The following is an 18,958-nucleotide window of genomic DNA, read 5'->3' as shown; positions in this document are numbered from 1 at the left end:
AGGTATTATAATTAAAAGAAATTTACTAAAATGAAGTAGATCCAAAATGAAGTAGACCCTAATTATAGGAATACTTCTCTAAGGAACAGAACAAAAAGTTTATATGTTCTCTAGTTCTCATTCACAGCTGTAATATCAACTTTTTAGATTAGTCTGATAATAAATGCATATTACACAATTCTAGTTCATTAGGAAGGAGCAAATTTTTTTTTCATAATAATTAAAACCAGTGCTCGGCAGCCGCATGTCAGCCGCGATTAAGCGTCAAATTTAAACCCGTTTGGATCCTTTTAAATTTTTTTAAAAAGGGAAATGCTATATTTGGGTCAGATTTAAACTTCCAGCAGATATTTAAAATTGTAAAAGATTGATTTCTTTGATACTTACAGGCAGCTGCCGAGCCCTGATTGAAACATTTGTTACATTTTATTCAGAATGTCAATGACCTAGTGATGCTAATCCAGATTAAACATCTATTATGGAAGGCAATGGGGAAAAAATCTAACTTTTTGTCACTTACATTTTCATAATGTTTAGAAAAGGCCAATTTCTTTTTATAATGAGTCATAATACCTAAGGGAGATACTAAATTGTTAATTTTATGTCGTAATAATCATAATAGTGTTGATAAAATTAGAATATTGATGACCTAGACAAAATATATTTATCTTTTATCAATATTAAATTACAATAATATGACCAATAACTTAGTGAGTTTAATATGGAAAAAAGTTGTAAATGAGTCAGTATTCTTTTACTGATACGCACAGTATCACGTATTACAATATATTATTTTTACTAAATCTACCTACAATCATAAAAAGCGTTAATAACAAATCTTAAATTATTGATATTTATATTCACGGTTATTTTTAACACAATCAAGTGAATGTTAAATTAGATACAGCCAAATTTTAATTAAATTTTGAAATAGTTTTAGCATATTCCTTGTTTTAAAACTATGTTATAAACAACAAGTGTTTTAGATTTTTTGTTAATTTATAAATGTGCATTAAAACATATATTTTAGTCAACGAAGCCATAATTAGAGATAAATTAAAACTATATTGATAAATATATTAATAAAGACCAATTTATGTGAACTTAAACACATCTAATATATCATATTTTTCACCTTTATGTTAAAGTTTAAATATTTTCCTCTATTTTGTAATATCTAGCCAATGTGAATACCGCTTCCAATTTTTAATTTTCTTGTTATTTTAACAAAGTTATTGTTAAATTATTTAAAAACCTCATAATCATTGTTGATTTTTAACTCCAATAAGGTTTTTGTTAATAGTTGCTTAAGTTAAAAATGTTTTGAACTTGTTACACATTTAATTTTAGAATTTTACTAAGTTTTGTTGATAATATACAGGGCTCGATAGCCGACTACAAGCTGAAATAACATCAACTTTTATTATTTTTGACATTAGTTTAATGCCGAAGCATATGATATTCTCAATATGACCATCTATATATTGATAATATTTAAAATATTAAATCGGCTGCCTAGCCCTAGATATTATTTTTTAATAATTATCGTCAGAGCACCACCTATATGATAATCCCATTGATTAATTATTATTTGATCGATTGATTTTTCAGTATTCTTCCTGCATTTCAGAAAACCTATAATGTGATTTACCTTCGTGTATTTTTGTGTACCTTACTTTGACTTTTTATTCGAGGCATGTCATTTTGTAATTTTCAAATCATTTTCTATATAGCGAGTTTTCAATGCAAAATTTTATAAGGTTAAATTTGCTCTTTGGACTTCAACAATGCATTTGACTGTGGTTTAAATTTTTTTGTAATTACTATAAGAAAGATATGTAATTTTTTCGTCTGTTATTGTCATTGTTTATTTTCTTGAGTAGCACCACATAATGACATGAAACTAGCCCTTAGAATGACCATTGGACGATTGAAACTTGGTTGCCAGTTATGGCTGTACTGCCTTATCTCTTTGCATTTTGTCATCACAAACTCTGCTCAAAAAGGTAAACTTTTGTTTATATTAAACGTTTGTAAGTTGTTTGATTGTGTTCGATTTCCTTCAATTTATTAACACAAACAAAAAGTAGTTTTAATTTGCGCATTTTAGACTCTAACAAAGAGTTTGATTATATAGGAATAGCTTCTTATTTTTCTTCATTGTTTGTATAATACTAATAATTTTATGATCCTTTGAAGGAAAGAAATGATGATTAAGCTGCTATCTTGTCAAGGGGGGGGGGGGAGTTTTGGCACATTTGCGTAAACCTGGTGTATAGGCTTTATCTTTGGACTGAGATGATAGGTTATTAAAGATAAAATGAATTTTCCGCATTTTTAAGATTTTTTGGATAGGCCTCCAGGATTCGGAGCTCCAGGCCTCCAGGTGGTCTGGTCACTACAGGTAAAAATGAAAAAAAAATTTAAGAGTTAGAGGTCAACTTATAAAACAAAATATGCATGTTTTTGAATGTTATTCACATATTTGAAGAAAAACATACATATTTTGTTTCATAAGCTGACCTCTAACTCTTAAAATTTTTTTTTTCATTTTTACCTGTACAGAGACCACCTGGATGCCTGGAGCTCCGAAACCTGGAGGCCTATCCAAAAAATCTTAAAATGCGGGAAATTCATCATATAATGATTTTATCTTTTATAACACCTATCCTCTCAGTCCAAAGATAAGCCAATACACCAGGTTTATGCAAATGTGTCAACCCCCCCACCTTTATTCAGAGTTCTTAAGGAATAATACAATGGACGATACATTGTTGTTGTATATTAGGGTGGGTCGATTTTGGACATTTTTTTCTGAGGCCAAAGCGGGGATCTGCAAATGATTTGTATGATTATAATACACCTCTGGATGATTTAAAATTTATCCTAAGTCTTAAAACCGCTGACGACCAGACATTCAATTGTATAGCTATTTGTAAATGGGAGTAAAAAATTTATTTAATCAGAACTATGGCTTAATGGTGCTCCTAGGAAAGGCATTGAGGAGTAGTATCAGGAACTTTTGACCGTTTCAAAAAATCTCGTTCCTAGCCTGAGAAAATCTAAAAACCTCTACAAATTGGACAATTCTTAATAAACCTTTAAAAAATGTGTTTTTTATGTGATTTCTAAGGCTAGGAACGAGATATTTTGAAACGGACAAAAGTTAGGTAATGATTCAGCTCCTCAAGGCCTTTCCAGGGAGCACCATGAAGGCATAGTTCTTATTCAAAAAATTTTTTGAATGTCGTCTTTGCATATTAATAAGTAATCATATATATTTTTTAGTGGTCGCGTTCTAAAACTCAATTTTTAAAAATTCTTTTTCGGTCAGAAATGTTTTAAAGGTTAATTTTATCTGTTGCATAACCCCTCTTTGTCTAATTCCGGTATGAACCCGCCCTATTGTATATTCCCGATTATGATTAACTAAACCAGTGTTTCGTAGCCGGAGCCGGGAGCCGGGAGCAGCAACATTTTTGGTGGAGCCGGATCTGGAGCCGTATTTTTCGTTAAAAACGGCTCCGGCTCCAGATAAGCTAAAAATGATTTTTAAAAGTAATATTATATATTGACAACGGTCTATTTCCATATGATTAACTGAAAAACTATTGTTACTTAACAAATAAACACACATATCCTTCTACTTTTATATAGCTTTAATCAAATAAAAGCAAAATATTTTATATTATTTACTTTATTTTATCAAATTCAATAATGAACAAAAATTTATATATTAATTTTAAGGTAGGAGCCGGAGCCGCATCAAAATTAAACGGCTCCGACACCCTGAACAAAACTAACGTTTTAGACAACAATTATTGGTTTAAACGCTTGGACATAATTAGATTGAACTATATATTCAGGAAGAAATAAAGTTTTCAACCCTGAGAAAACTTGTTAAAATATCAGTGCAATGACTCCTCCCTGCAATTATTAAACTAAACATTTTTATTTATAATTCAGGTATCTGTGATATCCCTGAGAAAAATGTCAGCTTTTCATCCCTTTCACTTCAATATTATGAGGTAGACATGTTCATTTATTATTATGATAGATTTATTCATAATGTCTGCGTGATTTTTAAGAAATCAATATTTTGTTTTGGTTAGGTATCTTATCATATTTCTGATAATATTGTACAGAAACTGTATAGTCAGGTTTCTTGTTTGTTACATGATTTTAATATTTGATAACATAAATCATTAAAAAATTCAATTCGTTTTCCACGAATGAATATGTAAAATTTTGTGAATTATTGACAAAACCTACCACTTTTTCAACAAATTTGGTATTTGATAGTTTGTTTTTTGTAGCTGCTCTACTTTAGGACATATTTATTGTTCAGGTTCTGTACTCAGACGTAGATGCTTTTTAATAAGAACAACTTTTCAAATTAATCTCTTTATTTTAGGGATATGAGGGAACTGGTACTACTACAACTAAAATATATATTAGCCTTTGCCAACCTTTAGGGTAAGCTTTTTATTACAAAGATACATTTTTATAATGAAGTTCTGTAGGGTAAAATGATTGTTGTAAACCCTTACTGAAAAAACGTCAATTGTATAGTGTATACTATATATAAGTATGAATGATTATATTAAACTTTACTTTTTATTTTAGGAATATTTCAAAGATTTGTGATCCCAAAGCGCATGCCTGTATAACAAAACTTGTAAAAGGGTAAGATTCTTATGCTTTTCTAAAAAGGTCATTAGGATTACACTTTTTTTATGTTTTCATGACATATGTATGGTCCAACGGACCTATAAAAGAGTGGTCTCCAAAAAGTTGGTGTGTCAAAAAGGTGAAAAAATTTCGTAGTTTGATCCATTTCTCGTTGAATTTCTGCTTTGTAACATTATTCTTTAGAGTTGAAGAGGAATATATACCTAATGCTGGTAGCCACAGTGCGGAGGGTTTGACTCCCTACCTGGACCATTACAAAATGATCTATGACACTGGGGATGTGTGCAAGACTGATCCGCACAGGAATGTGTCCACCAGGATCGATTTCTTCTGCACATATCCGGATGCTGAGGATAATTCTATTTTGTGAGTATTTTTAAGGGAATTATTTTAAATTTTATAGATATTAACCTTATGTTTACCTTTGATGTTTAGGAATTGACTTAAACTTCTTAAGATCGATTAGTAAGTCAAAAAATCAATATATTTTTTAAGTTTTATAATGTTCCTTCATAAATAAATAAAACTAAAACTCAACTCATCCGATCATTCTAAGAAGCTTATTCTGAAACATATTTGAGATCCCCATAAATCCTTGTATATCCAATAGAATAATAAGAGTAATAAGCATATCAATGTAGGTATTGTGAGTCTCTTACTTGCAGATGGGCTTTGTGGGTCTTGGTAAAGGTTTCATAACTTATTGTTACTTTGACTTTATCGAGGCCTTTGATAGTCAGGTCATTGTTCTTCTTGGTTATTTAAAACAAGAGAGCTTTACTGATAAACGCTAGGTGTCTTTAGTATCTAAATAACTGCATATCTATCTTTTTATTATTATATCTTGAATTTATAAAACTTTAGGTACAATATTTTAATGATTGTTAATTATACCAGGTATGGAGGAATCCTGGGCGAATGTGACCACCAGGTTTTCTGGCACTCTTCACTGACATGTGACCCGGGACAACACAAGGAACCCATAGCTTCCTCCTGTGTTATCAAGTAAAATTTCTTATTTTAGTAGCGCAGCTACACTGTAATTAGGCCAGTTCGTCCGTCTTTTCTTAAAACTAGTTTATAATTACTTTTTTCCGACCTATTACAAGTTTTCATTTTATTAGTTCATTTTTATATTATCACTGAAGAATCTCAACATTATAGGGTTCCCGGCTATGATGCAATCATTGACCTGAAAGTGTGGTCCAACCCTGCGGGATACTACCTGGCCAGATCAGCTGATGGATCTGGCCAGACAAGCTATTATCATATTAATGTGTGCAAGAGTGTGGGCGGTTCTAGTCCCTGCCCTGATAATAGTGTTGTCTGCCAAGTAGATGACACTCAATTAAAGGTGATATCCTTCTCTTTTATAATTTTCTAATTTATAATGTTTTTTGAATTAATGGTAGCACTGAGCTTGAGATTTTAATTTCATAAATCATTTTCAAAAAAAAGGTTTATGATTCAGAGAAAGTCATCCTGTTACTTTTATATAAGGATGTTAGGGTTCGAAAAAAGTTTTAATGTAATGTTTATTCAGGTGATCAAGACATTTGCCAACTTTACAGATACAAACAATCTTTCATACAACCAAGAAAATGAAGTCATTAGGTATGTGTTACAATTCAGCTCTGTATTGATGTAATAATAGTACGACAACATCCATTGTAGCAGAGAGATAACTTAAGCTTATAAATATGCCTTTTAAATGTAAAGAAAAAAATTTACAACACATTTAGAGCTATATTACATGTCATAACTAAATATTTACTTACAACTCTTGTAAAATTACAATTTTAATTTTATTTTTAGGTTGAGATATCCTAAACCAGACCCAAAGAGTCCATCTGTGAATATTAACATAGAATGTGATAGAGATGCCATTGAGCCTCAAGTTACTATGGAACATGTGGACGAAAATATTATTAGCTTTAGGTAAATATAATAAATTCATAACAGAATTTGGGTTATAGCTTAAACACCTAACAAAATCTGAATTTATCTTTTTATTCTCAAACAAATCTAAACTTTTACTTTAGGTTCCTGACAGTGTCTGCCTGCCTAGTCCCTCCAGTTCAATGCCAGGCTAGAAATTCAAATCAGGATGTTTATGATTTGTCTTCACTCAGAATTGAGGTTAGGTTTTTGTTAATAAATCACTCAAAAAAGTTAGTGAACCTCTAAGTGAAAATTTAGAAGACTTTCAGTTAAAATATTTATTCATTTTCAATCCAATTCAAGTCAATGTGGCAAAACATTGAACTGCAAGTATTCTATATCCTGCTGGAATTTTAATCATAACCTTAACTCAAATAAGCATAAAAAATGTATTTCCCCCCCCCCCCCCAAAAAAAAAAAGCCTCTTTGTGGCCAACTTTTAGCAAAAATGGAAAAATCAACATACCACTTAAACAATCTAAACTAACCCTTATATCAGGAATGGGAGGTGAGTCCAGGAAATGAGAAGGAGACTAGGTATGAGATCAAGGTGTGTGGAAGCTTACCTGTTACACAGGGCAACCCCTGCTCTGGACAGGCTGGCATCTGCAGATTTAAATATGAAGGTAATATTGACTGAAAGTTTTTAAGAATTCTATTTAAGTATTTTCAAGCTTAGCAAAGCTTAAAGTATTTAGCACGGAAAGCAGGGGAATGCTGGACTATTTCATTCGTATCATTAGTACTTAACAGTGTCTTAACTTTTCCACAATAACTTTAATCTATATGAGAGGTATAATTTGGGTTATAACTTATCATTTATTTTAAAATTTTGGACGTACTGTATTTTATGTCAATTATCCCTTAAGATCAACGGTATAATGATTCTTTTAAATTGTTAAATATATGTATATTTTTACAGGAAACACGACTAAAATGATTGATGCAACAAATTTGGGCATTATGTACAAGTAAGCATTTTAAAACAAAATCTAGTCATAGAAAAAGCCTATCTTCGGTCGATCGTATTATAAACAAGGAAAGTCTACAATATTTGCTAGCTTCGAACCCTTAACGCCAAATGAAGATTTCATTTATATTCGCAAAATAATTTTATTATAAAATACATTTAGAGTATTTAAAGAAAAGCTTTATCGATCTCATTTGGTGTTTTGAAAATTTGTATGTAGAGTACCTATAGGCTATATTTATAAGATATTATTATTTAATCGGTGAGCATTTATTACCATATGTTATCAAATCCACATAGTGTTCCATATTTAAAAAATCGCCAGCAACTAAATTAAAGGAGGTGATAAATGATGAGAGTGGGGAAAATAGGGAAGGGTTACTTTTATTATAACATGCAGTTCTGATGAGTAGATAAGGTAATATCTAGGCGGAATTGAAGGCACACCATTCATTTTTTATATATTAGGCGTCCTGAGGTGCTTGAAAATGGAGATATCCGGCTGGAGTACAGTCATGGAGACCTGTATCAGAATGACAGGGGCGACTCCTGCAACATGAGCGCAGAAATTATACTCAGATGTGATGATAAGGAGTATGGACCCAGGTAAGTTATGGGACAGTGCTGATTCCTGAAAAACAGTTTTGATAATTTCTATACTTTTCCTACAATGACATAACAATCCAATTTTGAAAATATACAATATAATTTGCTTTAAATTTAAATCCACCAAACCTAACTGATTTCATACCTTTATAGGTTTGAAGATGCTACAGCCTGTAGACATTCTTTGACATGGAATACTCCGGCGGCCTGCCCCCAGAAGCAGGTAAAAACTAATCAATTCTAATATTTTTTTTACATAATAATTTTTAGTGCCTTTTTATCGCAGTTTAACATTGCCTACTCTGATTTTAGCTCTACCATAGTCTTGTAAGTGTCAAAATAGTTAAATTAAAAAAACGTGTAGTTTTGAATTTTGCAATCTTTCAGGTTACAAGTACTGACTGTACAGTGAGAGAACCCCTATTCAACAACCTGTTCAACCTGACAGATGCCCATAATTCTACTGGTGACTATATCATCAAAGGACAAAGTCATAATTACAACCTGAATGTCTGTGGTTCTCTGGTCGGTACATGCACTGATACAGCTAACAGTACGTGTCTGGATACAAATCAAAGTTTGACATACATGGATGGTTTTCTGGAGCTGAAATATGAATCCAAAGTTTGTCCTTCTAATCCAAGTAAAACTTTAGACGCCAGGTAATAAAATTTATTTTTATTTAAACAAAATGCACTTAAAAATTTAAAATAAATCAATAATTAGTCGGTCATTTTTAATGATTTAAGGTATTTAACATCAATAATTTAGATAAAACCTATAATATGATTACTTAATTGAAATAAAAATCTTTCAGTAATGAAAAAGAACTTAGATTTTCGCACTCACAAAGAAATGAAGAGGAGAAAGATTTACACATTTACATTTTGTTTCTCTAATAATAATTAATTTTTTCAGGGTGATATTCACATGTAATCATGAGGTTGGAGTTGGAAGTCCTGAACTCGTAGCTGAAGAGGGTTGTGTTATTGAGTTTAATTGGGTTTCAATCCTAGCCTGCCCTCCACATTACATGGTAATCATTATCACCAGTTTAGGGCAATTACAAATAAATCAAATGCGCGGATTATTTTGGATGTTTTGGAAAAATAAGTATTGGTTGGGTCTATTCTTTTAATGTGCTAGGAAGTTTTTGAACCTTTTAAATAGGTTTTTGTTTTCCTAAATTTTTTTCATTCAAGTATATTGATGATTTTTATACATATACTAACAAGATCAGAATTAAATATAATATTTATTGTCCAAAAAATCATGTTAAAATTAATTTTGTAATCATTTATTATTTTTTAAGGTTCAATGCAGTGTACCAACTTCTAAAGGATTTGTTGATCTTTCATCTCTATCATTACCACATGAAAACTATCAGGTTAATTTTATTTTATTTTTGAATGAAAGCATAAATTATTAAGTTCAATTTAAGACCAGCATGAAAATAAATGTGTATAAATCTTTTCCTTCGTTGTATCCTGTAATATAGAGCAGCAAGGTGTTTTTTCTGGTGCCGTGCTGAAGATCTTGGAAAATTCTAGTCCAAATTGGTTATAATTTTCAGAAAAGCTTTATGAATATTATCTTTGGGTGGTTTTAGGTTGATTTCCTGTTCCTCTTCCATAAAGTATAAGAACGAAGCAACTACTTCCCTCAATATGATAGGTAACTGAGTTACTTTTTATTAAAAAACTCTTAAATATTTTATTTAGGTTGAACTTGATTCTGGAGATATATTTGTGTTGAACCTTTGCAGATCTTTAGTTCATACAAATACAACAAAGTGCCCATATAAATCTGCTGCCTGTCTTGTTAAACCAGGTAATATTAAAAAACCTTAGTCGAAGAATTTAACTTTGCCAATTAAAAAAGTACCTTTGAATTACAATATAAATAGCACAAGACTGGCATTTTTAATTCTTTAGGCATCAAAGTTGTATATGTATGTAGAATATATGAACAAGTTTAGAAGCCTGGCAATATTGATTTTTTAAGTTCTTTTTTTCTGCATTTTTATATATTAACCAAAATACTTCAACATATTCACAGAAGTTTAAAAGTGGACTTTTGTTAATACAGCTCCATTTCAGACGATGTAATTGGCCAAAACCTGGGACAGGTTCACAGTAGTCTTAAAGTGGACTCTGATGGAGTTCCTTATATCACCTACACTCTTGGTTCTGTGTGTCCAGTAAGTACTTAAATATTATTTTATTGATTGTGTTTGATAATATACATATAGTTTGTGTTTTAGCCTAATAAAAAATATATGAGATGGACAAAAAAAAAATTAATTAAGGGAAGGTACTGAAAACATTTTTTCCCGTCCTTTGAGAAAAAAAAAACTAAAAAAATATGTGGAAGGAGTAAAGAGAAATGAATAAAATAAAGAATTTTTAACCTCCTCCAAAAAAACTAGGGGGGGAGGGGGGAATAAATTATTTTGCAGCTGGGGGAAAAAAAGTCTTATGCAGTAGAATATACACCCCTGTAAGAAAATAAAATTTTTCAAAGTTAGGAAATATAAGAGTATGGAAAAGGGCTAAAAAAAAAAATTTATTTTTTTAGTATAAAAAATGCATTATAAATATTTTTTCCTTACTTGCTGATGTTCCAACTGACCTAAATAATAAATAGGCCTCAATTAAAAATTATTATTCAATATTTAAGGATAAGAAGAGTACCTTGACCCATCTGCAGACCATGATAAAATTTGAGTGTGCACCTGGAGTTTATGATTCTCTACCTGAGTTTATGGAAATTTCCAATTGTCACTACATGTTCATGGTAAGCATTTTTAACATTATTTTCGTCGTTCAGCTGGTATTTCATTGTCATAACTGTAATTAACCTTTCAAATTCAAAATGCTGATTTCAGGTAAATTCTACTATTTTTACACCCTTCTATCTGTTAGTTAATGGTATTGGTAACTTTCTTTTTGTTATGAACTTACATGTCTGTCCAACTGTATAACAATTTTTTATATATTATAGTTTACCAAAAAATACTTTTATTTTTTAACTTCTTTAGTTGTTACGCTTATTTGCAGTGGAAACATGCAGTAGCCTGTCCTGTGAAGACAGTTACAGGAAACTGTTCAGTGACCAGTCAAGAATCTGGCTTCACATTCAACCTGACCTCGCTCAACAGACCAGATGGATGGAGGTGGAATGAAACGGCCCACCATGTTATCAATCATCTAGGTAACTTTTTTTTTATTTCAAACCCTTTATATTCAAATTTTTAATTTCTAATGCTAACACATCGCGTTTTGATATTTAACCTGCTGTCTCTTTTCTAATCTCAATTAAGTTAACAATTGCAAAACCTTACACACCTAATAGGAGGAAGATTCATTTTACTATCTATTTACCATCTTAATCAATTCCTATTTGTCATACTAAAAAATGTCTTTGTGGTTATTGTTAATAAATCATATACAATATACATTGAATTAACGAATATATTGTAATAATATACTTATTGATGTGTCTGTTTCATGCTTTTCAACTGTTTTACATTGTATAATCAGACATTATCTTTCTTGTTTAAGATTTCAATATTTGTGGACCCCTGGCTAGCAGTGGGTGCGGAGCTGGAGTTGGTATCTGTGATAATAACAAACAAAACTTTGGCCTGGCTAACTCAAACCTTACTTTTACTGATGGCAAACTGGAGCTTGTTTATCAAGGTATGAAATAATTTGAGACAAGAGAGCGAAGTATTTAAAAAAGAGGGCGAAAGAAAGATTTGTTTTAGAAGGAATCACCACAGTTTTGGTAGTATAATGTAATAGAAGTTTATAGTTTTGCTGCCCATGTTTTCATTTCTCATCTCATACGTTTTCAGTACATTTAAAACAGTAACAGGATGTCTGTCTGTATTTGTGTTGCTTAAGATCTCGCTGATTGCTGGTCTGTATGTCCAGGGAATATAACTTTTTGTGGAGCGTATCTTAATATATTATCCCTGAAATATTTGAAATATTTAAAATCCAACATTTTAAGGTGGCAAATGTCCTACAAAAGATGAGAAGCCTGCCGAGACCCGAATCCGCTTCAACTGCCCGCCCCGCCGGATGGGATCCTCCGGTAACTACGAGCATGACGGACCTTGGAGGTTTTCATCCAGGCAGACAGAGGATATGTGCACCATGTATATTGATTTCTATACAGATTTAGCCTGTGATCATCAGGTATGCATGGGTTCAAACATTTGTGTTGTGTAGTCTTTAGCTAAACCTTTGTCTAATTAGACGTTGTAGACACGGAAATATCTATATATTTATTATTTCCATAAGTAAGAGTGATAAAACACTAGAGAAAAAAAAGTTGGCAATCGTTGTAGAAAATCTTTTTATATTTATGTTCTTACATAGTTACAGGGATATAATACCAGAAAATAAGAAAATGGTTAGTTTATTTATATGTATTGCCTTTCACTGAGCATATTTGTAATAAAGCCTTAAAAATCGCATTATATAAAAATAATTTTTTTTTTACAAGTCAAAACTAGTTTTCTACAGTTGACATATTCTTATATTTTCATTCTACGATGTTTTCTTCTTTTTGCATTGAAGCTTATTATTAGGTATATTATCTAAATTTTGTAGGTATTTTGTGATGTTACAATGGATAATGTTGTTTACCCTCTGACAAAATTAAGAAGACATGATATTAACTATAAGGTAATATTAATATTTCATTATTTGGTCTAATGATTTCAATGTATAAAGCTGAAGTTTTCTGACTGATATTAAATATTGTGGTAGTTAGTAGGATTTTTAATGAAATTGAATTATCTTGATCATAGTTAATAAAAAAAATAAATTACAAATCACTCAAAATTTTAAAAACCGGGTATAGTCCCTTTCGTCGTATTTTCACAGAAGCATTTGATAGGTTATTTTAGGTTAAGTTAGTTTAGGTGATTGCCCCACACAGGGTTAGATCCCCCGCAGGGGCTAGAAATAGGAGAAAAGCTACTGCGAAAATACGACGAAACGTCCCTAAAGAGGCGTTGCCACGAAAGGGACTAAAACCAAAAAAAAATCTAAAGAAACCATTTTAAATACAATTTAAAAATTGAGAATTTGGAGGAAAAAAAATATGTTTTTAGATGTTTGATGCCAATGGAAGCCATGACTTTGTGTTGAATATTTGTGGTCCGTTGGTACCCACTGATGTTCCCTCCTCAGGCTGTAACCCACAGGGAGCTTGCGGTCATATTAATGATAGATACATAGGTTTGCATATTTTCCTATTCTATTATTTTTAAGAAATTGAGATTAAAGGAATCCTTAAACTTTTATGCCTTTTTAAAAAAAGGCATCTAGTTTTCACTTCTTAACCAATTTTATTTTGTTTAAAACGATTATTTTTTAAGGATTGGGAAAGGTACAAAATCCACCAAGTGTATCTAACGGTCAGCTGATTATCAAATACACAGAGGGGGATTATTGTGAAAATAATAATGGAACTTGGAGCTCTACTGTTTTCTTCACTTGTGATCCTGCCATCAACAAAAATTCAAGGTAGAATCACAATTATTAAATTAAATTAAATTAAATTGTTTCAACGTTAACTTAGACGATTGCAGATAATAGATATCAATTATAATTGAAAATTCAATACTTCTATAAACCCTTATTTATAAGATAAATTTACTGGATTGAAATAAATGTCTTTTTTTTCACAGTATTTATTTTTATATGTATTTCGGTAAACCTAGCACCTTCTTCAGTACATTGCAGTTTAGCTAGGTGTTTGATGCAAATTTACCGAGGTTGGTACATTAATAGAAAGAAAAAAAGGTTTTTTTTTTTAGATTTGGAACTCCCAAATTTCTTGGAATTGATGAGAAAAAATGTGAGGCTAAATTCCAGATGAACTCTATGCTTGCCTGCAGAAATATTACACAGTAAGTCATCAATTTTGATTATCTTTATTTGTAACACCTATCATTTAGGTAAATTAGATGGGAAAATTGGAATAATTTCAAAGTTAGTTAGTCATCATAGACCTGAAAAGTTTGAGAAACTTGATTAAAAGTATATAGACAGTTGTCTTCCAAAAGTTTACCCGTACTACTTTGCTTTTATACATTGATAAAGAATTGCTCCTAACTACAAAGGTAGGTAGGCACTATTATTTGTAAATATAAGAATATCAAAAGGTAAAAAAAATTCTTTTGGTTCAGTTATTTCAACTGAGAAAAAGTCTTTACACATTGTTAAAACGAAGTAAAATAATTTGAACCTTATTTATGTTTACAAAGAATAAAGAGATAGACTTTTGTTATTGTGTAGCTGCATAACAGCACTAATTTTTTAGGTTTACTAAGATCAAGGAGCCAGACTCGTGTAAGCTGTATCACAGTGGTAAAAACAAGTACATTGATCTTACACCACTCACAAGAGAAGAAAACTATAAGATATATCCACTTCCGGACCACCCTGAAGTGAGTTTCATTTTATACATGAAGTATTCCATTAATTTCTACACAATGCATATTAAACTTTTATATTTTCTCAGAAAAAGATTTGTATTTCTTTTTAGTATGTATGTAATATTTTATATTAAAAGTATATTTTACTTCCTCCCAAGAACAAAAGAAATTAATCTTTTTTAAAATACTTACTGAAAGATAAATGAATTTTTAAAGGAATATTATGAGATGCAACCATGTGGTCGCCTGGTCTCCAGCTGCAATAGCTCCATCTGTAGAGTTATCCCAGGTATTTATTTTTTTTTTGCAACATTTTTTCATGAAATAATCTGGTATGGCAATTTTAATAGATTCCGTCTTGGATTAATCGTCAGCGATCTAAAGGGATAAGACAAAGGCCGATAAATTAAGTGGTCGAAACGTTTGAACACCTAACTTAATGAACCAACCAATCAAAAATCACTTAAGTCCCAAAAGTTGTTAAGCTATCGGAAAAGAAAACATTACTATAAAACTTAAGACACTGGTGTAATAAACAGCCAATTGTTGATTAAAATCTCTTATTTTTCAGGTACACCAGCAGACAGTCTTGGTAACATGAACGATGTCAAGTATTATCCAGACACAGATGAGCTCAGGGTTAGATACCTGGATGGATTTGAATGTAGCAGTTATACCAGACATAATAGATTCATTACTAAGATATTTTACAGGTAATTCTCGCGTATTTTTGTTACAACTTTAAGATTTTTATTTTCATTACATTATCCATAAACATTAAACAACAATCACCTAGCCGTTTCAGCTATCTTAATTTTCTTATGTTTAGCTGTGATCCAAGCGTAGACGGGCCTGGAGAGCCAACCATGATTCAGGGTGGGGACCTGGATTGTTTCCTTCTTGTAGACTGGAAATCCAGGGCCCTTTGTGATCCCTACGAAATAGAACAGTATGAAAAGTTTAAAACAACAACTGAAAGAAATCCTGACACAATTCCTATTGACCATAATGATGATGATTTTGTGATACATCCGGGTGATAATAATGATATTATAAATAATGATGAGAAAACTAACAAGGAAGAGGCTAATGACAGTAGCGGAGCTAGTTCTAGTTGGGGATATGTTATTGCAGTTGTGCTGCTCATGTGCCTTGGTGTTTATGTGTACAAGTCAGAAAAGGCGAAGGATAATTTGTCAAGAATTATTACTGAAGTTAGAGCAAGGTAATTTTTTAATGATTTACCACTATAGTTACTATGTACCTAAGTTGTTTAGATATGCACAAATATACTCAACTTATCTTCTAGTTCCAGAAAGTACCACGTTAACTATGCTAGAATATTAGAATATATAATGGGTTTATCAAGACCTCAAATTGGTCAAAAAAAACGTACTTTTAAAAGTTGTAAATATTTAAAAAGAGTAGGTACGTTTTAATCTTTATTTTGAAAACTACACGGATGAAAAACAAAGTTTATTCAAATATTGTATACATTAATACAGCTCTTTGTTGGAACAGCAACAAGTAATATATTTTTCGCTATTGCCCTTCATGGAACTATCTCTATCACTAGATTGTTTTTGAACGGATGGTTTTAATAATCATTTATTTAGAATGCCTGTATTCCTTGGTGGCCGGGCCCACAGAGACTCCACCTTCCTCATCTCAGGATACAACGCCCCTGGCTCAGGATTTCATCCAGACGAAGACGACATTTATTCATAAGAAGATTTTTCACAAAAAGGATTTGAAGAATTTGACTACCTATTCAAAAAAGAAATTGACATTTGTCCAAAATAATTGTAAAAATAGATTCTTAGGCTAACAACTAAACTCCTCAAATCTGCAACATTGACAGGCCTTTTTATTGAAAGTGTTATTGTAGCCAAATAAGAACTAATTTCCAAGGCCATTAAGTTTGACATTGTTGCAAGCAACATTAAAAATATTATGATTAATGCCATGAAAGACAAAGACTTATATACTTGATAATAGAATCCTAGTAAATAACTATGCAATTAAGATACACTTAAAATGGAGATGCTTTTCTACATTTTTGACAATTTTGTAAACTTTAACAATATTCACTGATTTCTTGCTACACATTGTATCTTGCATGCAAACATTTTTAGTAGATTTTTTCTTATTAAGAATATTTAAATTCATTTAAGAAGCTATTAATCAGAAATTAGTAACTACATTCTACATACACCCATAGACAAGAAGATATTTAGAAATTAATATTGCGGGTGTCTAAAAACTTGTCAGAATTATGAATATTCAGTTTATTTGTGTTATTAGAAAGATTTCTCATTATGAAAGAGTTAAAAATATGTTATTCGACAAAGTATCACATAAAAGAATTATATTTTATGAATCTGCAATAGTAAAATTTAAATCCAAAAAAATTGATTAAACAAAACACTAATTAGCCAAAGATAAAAGAGCTAATTTTTCAGGGTTGATTAAAACTTTTCTAGAAAGATTGTATATTTATTTAAGACATTTTTATATTATGAATTATCCTATTTTAAGGCCTTTTTTTTCTTAATTTCTCTTTATTAAAATGATAAAAAGTGATTTAACTAGATATCAGTGGCATTTGACTTTTGTGAAACTATTAATGATTATAACTTGATTTTAAACAAATTAAATTCTATATTTTTTATAGCAAAGCCAGGGCCATAATTATACACAACATATTGTACTTATTTTAAATTATGAAAATATTTATATTTTTTCTTCACAACTAAATATGTTTATTAAAATATTATGAAATTTTCCTCCATAAAGCTTTTTCAATTTAAGACTAAAGGTTGGACTTAATTATCATTACTTTGCCATTGATTTCATAATACATTTTTGTTAAAATTTAGAGAATATTTTAAAATGGATTATGGAGATGAGGCATTTCTCCTCAGCTTTCACAAAATTGCCTATGTAAACAAATTGTACTTAAAATTGAGAAGATACAAAACCTTTTGCAAATTGCGGATTTTTTTTTTGTAATAAATAAATTTTGGTTCTATCCCAAAGAGAACTATGCACGAACGAGAGTAACTGATTTTAAACACATCTAAAAGTCCCCTCTAGATTATATGCATTATAATCGGTGGCTTGCATTAGGATTCAAAAGAGGGGTGGGAAGTCTTGTGGGGGTGAAAAATTGTGAAAGTAGGCATGTACAAATTTCTTATTTTAGAAGGGGGTGGGGGTGTTAACACCACTCACCGCACGCTCATGAATAATCAAGATGATCAGAAATGACTTCTTCTCCCAAAATCTATAAAGCTGGAAGTATTTAGTTGTAAAATATATTTAGTATTCCATTCATTCCAGTGATTTACATTAAAATTTTTAATACTATCAGTCTACAATCATAGAATGTTAGAACACTTATCTTCCCCATTAATATTTACAGAGACAGAATTTTGTACTTTTCACATTTCTTAAAAAGGAAAAAAGATAAAATTTCGTTTTGATTTCTAAATGTGCAGGAATGTCAGTTATATGTGTTTTGTAGATTTTTACACTCTTTTTGATACTATTATTTAAAGGTGTGTACTATGTAAAACAATGTAAAAACTTTAAAAAAACAGCACAGTAAAAACACTTTAAAAAAATGAAATGGAAAAAAGTATAATTATCTCAGAAATTCAAGTTTGGGTTGTATTCTGTACAATTTTACACAAAATAATTAGTTTTCTCATATTGATTTATTGTAATCAGTTAAAATGTATTTTAAAATAGGATTATAGAGACTTAGATTGTGAAGCACTTATTTCATTGTAATTTATGTACTGTTTGTACTGTATGTACTGTACATTCTGTGATATACAGATAGTTTAAATAGTTTTAGTTAAATATTTATTTTTTAGATTTATTTGATCATTTATTTTGTAGCTCACTTTACATTTATATTTTTAGTATAGAATACAAAAACAGTTTGAAAAATATTTAACGCTATTTAAAATGCTTTTGTTTTTGATTTAATTATGATTTTCAACAATCCATTTGATAGTAACTATTTATTGATATTTATGAAATTATTATAATTTTGTTTTTGATTAATCTAAAACTATATAAACTATTTATCTTTAACTTATTATCATATCCTTGTATTTAGTGTAAACAAAATATAAAAATTAGTTATTTAAACTTTTGTAATATATATTCTAACTATCACATTCAGTTAAAGTCCAGTTTGTATGTCAACTTTAATGTGGATTTTTATATAAAAATGATTATTATTATCCAAATATTATATTATAGTGTAACAAAATAGTATT

General features: G+C 30.3%; 1 protein-coding gene across 2 annotated transcripts; it reads left to right on the top strand.

Moving 5' to 3' along the window:
* The first annotated feature begins 1,590 nt into the window (after positions 1–1,590).
* Positions 1,591–18,951, top strand: Lerp (lysosomal enzyme receptor protein). Of its 2 annotated transcripts, none has more exons than XM_080152990.1 (33): positions 1,591–1,694; positions 1,908–2,006; positions 3,967–4,028; positions 4,415–4,476; positions 4,627–4,686; positions 4,876–5,058; positions 5,590–5,697; positions 5,857–6,046; positions 6,236–6,306; positions 6,508–6,630; positions 6,735–6,831; positions 7,133–7,259; positions 7,556–7,604; positions 8,072–8,209; positions 8,363–8,432; positions 8,597–8,871; positions 9,128–9,245; positions 9,522–9,596; positions 9,931–10,039; positions 10,309–10,409; positions 10,889–11,005; positions 11,269–11,422; positions 11,773–11,910; positions 12,227–12,414; positions 12,832–12,906; positions 13,338–13,464; positions 13,605–13,752; positions 14,046–14,138; positions 14,552–14,678; positions 14,883–14,955; positions 15,238–15,379; positions 15,496–15,891; positions 16,283–18,951. In XM_080152990.1, the coding sequence occupies exons 2-33, from the start codon at positions 1,916–1,918 to the stop codon at positions 16,392–16,394; spliced, it is 3,999 nt and encodes a 1,332-aa protein (XP_080009116.1). In that variant the 5' UTR covers positions 1,591–1,694; positions 1,908–1,915; the 3' UTR covers positions 16,395–18,951. The 2 variants fall into 2 exon arrangements, with proteins under 2 accessions (XP_080009116.1, XP_080009115.1); XM_080152989.1 differs by having other exon boundaries at positions 1,610–1,694; positions 1,915–2,006.
* The last annotated feature ends 7 nt before the right edge of the window (positions 18,952–18,958 follow it).

The sequence above is a fragment of the Acartia tonsa genome, chromosome 3, assembly GCF_053477335.1.
Source record: "Acartia tonsa isolate MP-2025a chromosome 3, ASM5347733v1, whole genome shotgun sequence".
In the NCBI taxonomy this organism is placed as follows: domain Eukaryota; kingdom Metazoa; phylum Arthropoda; class Copepoda; order Calanoida; family Acartiidae; genus Acartia; species Acartia tonsa.
Note: the sequence above shows the minus strand (reverse complement) of the source record. Positions and strands in the feature narration are given on the sequence as shown.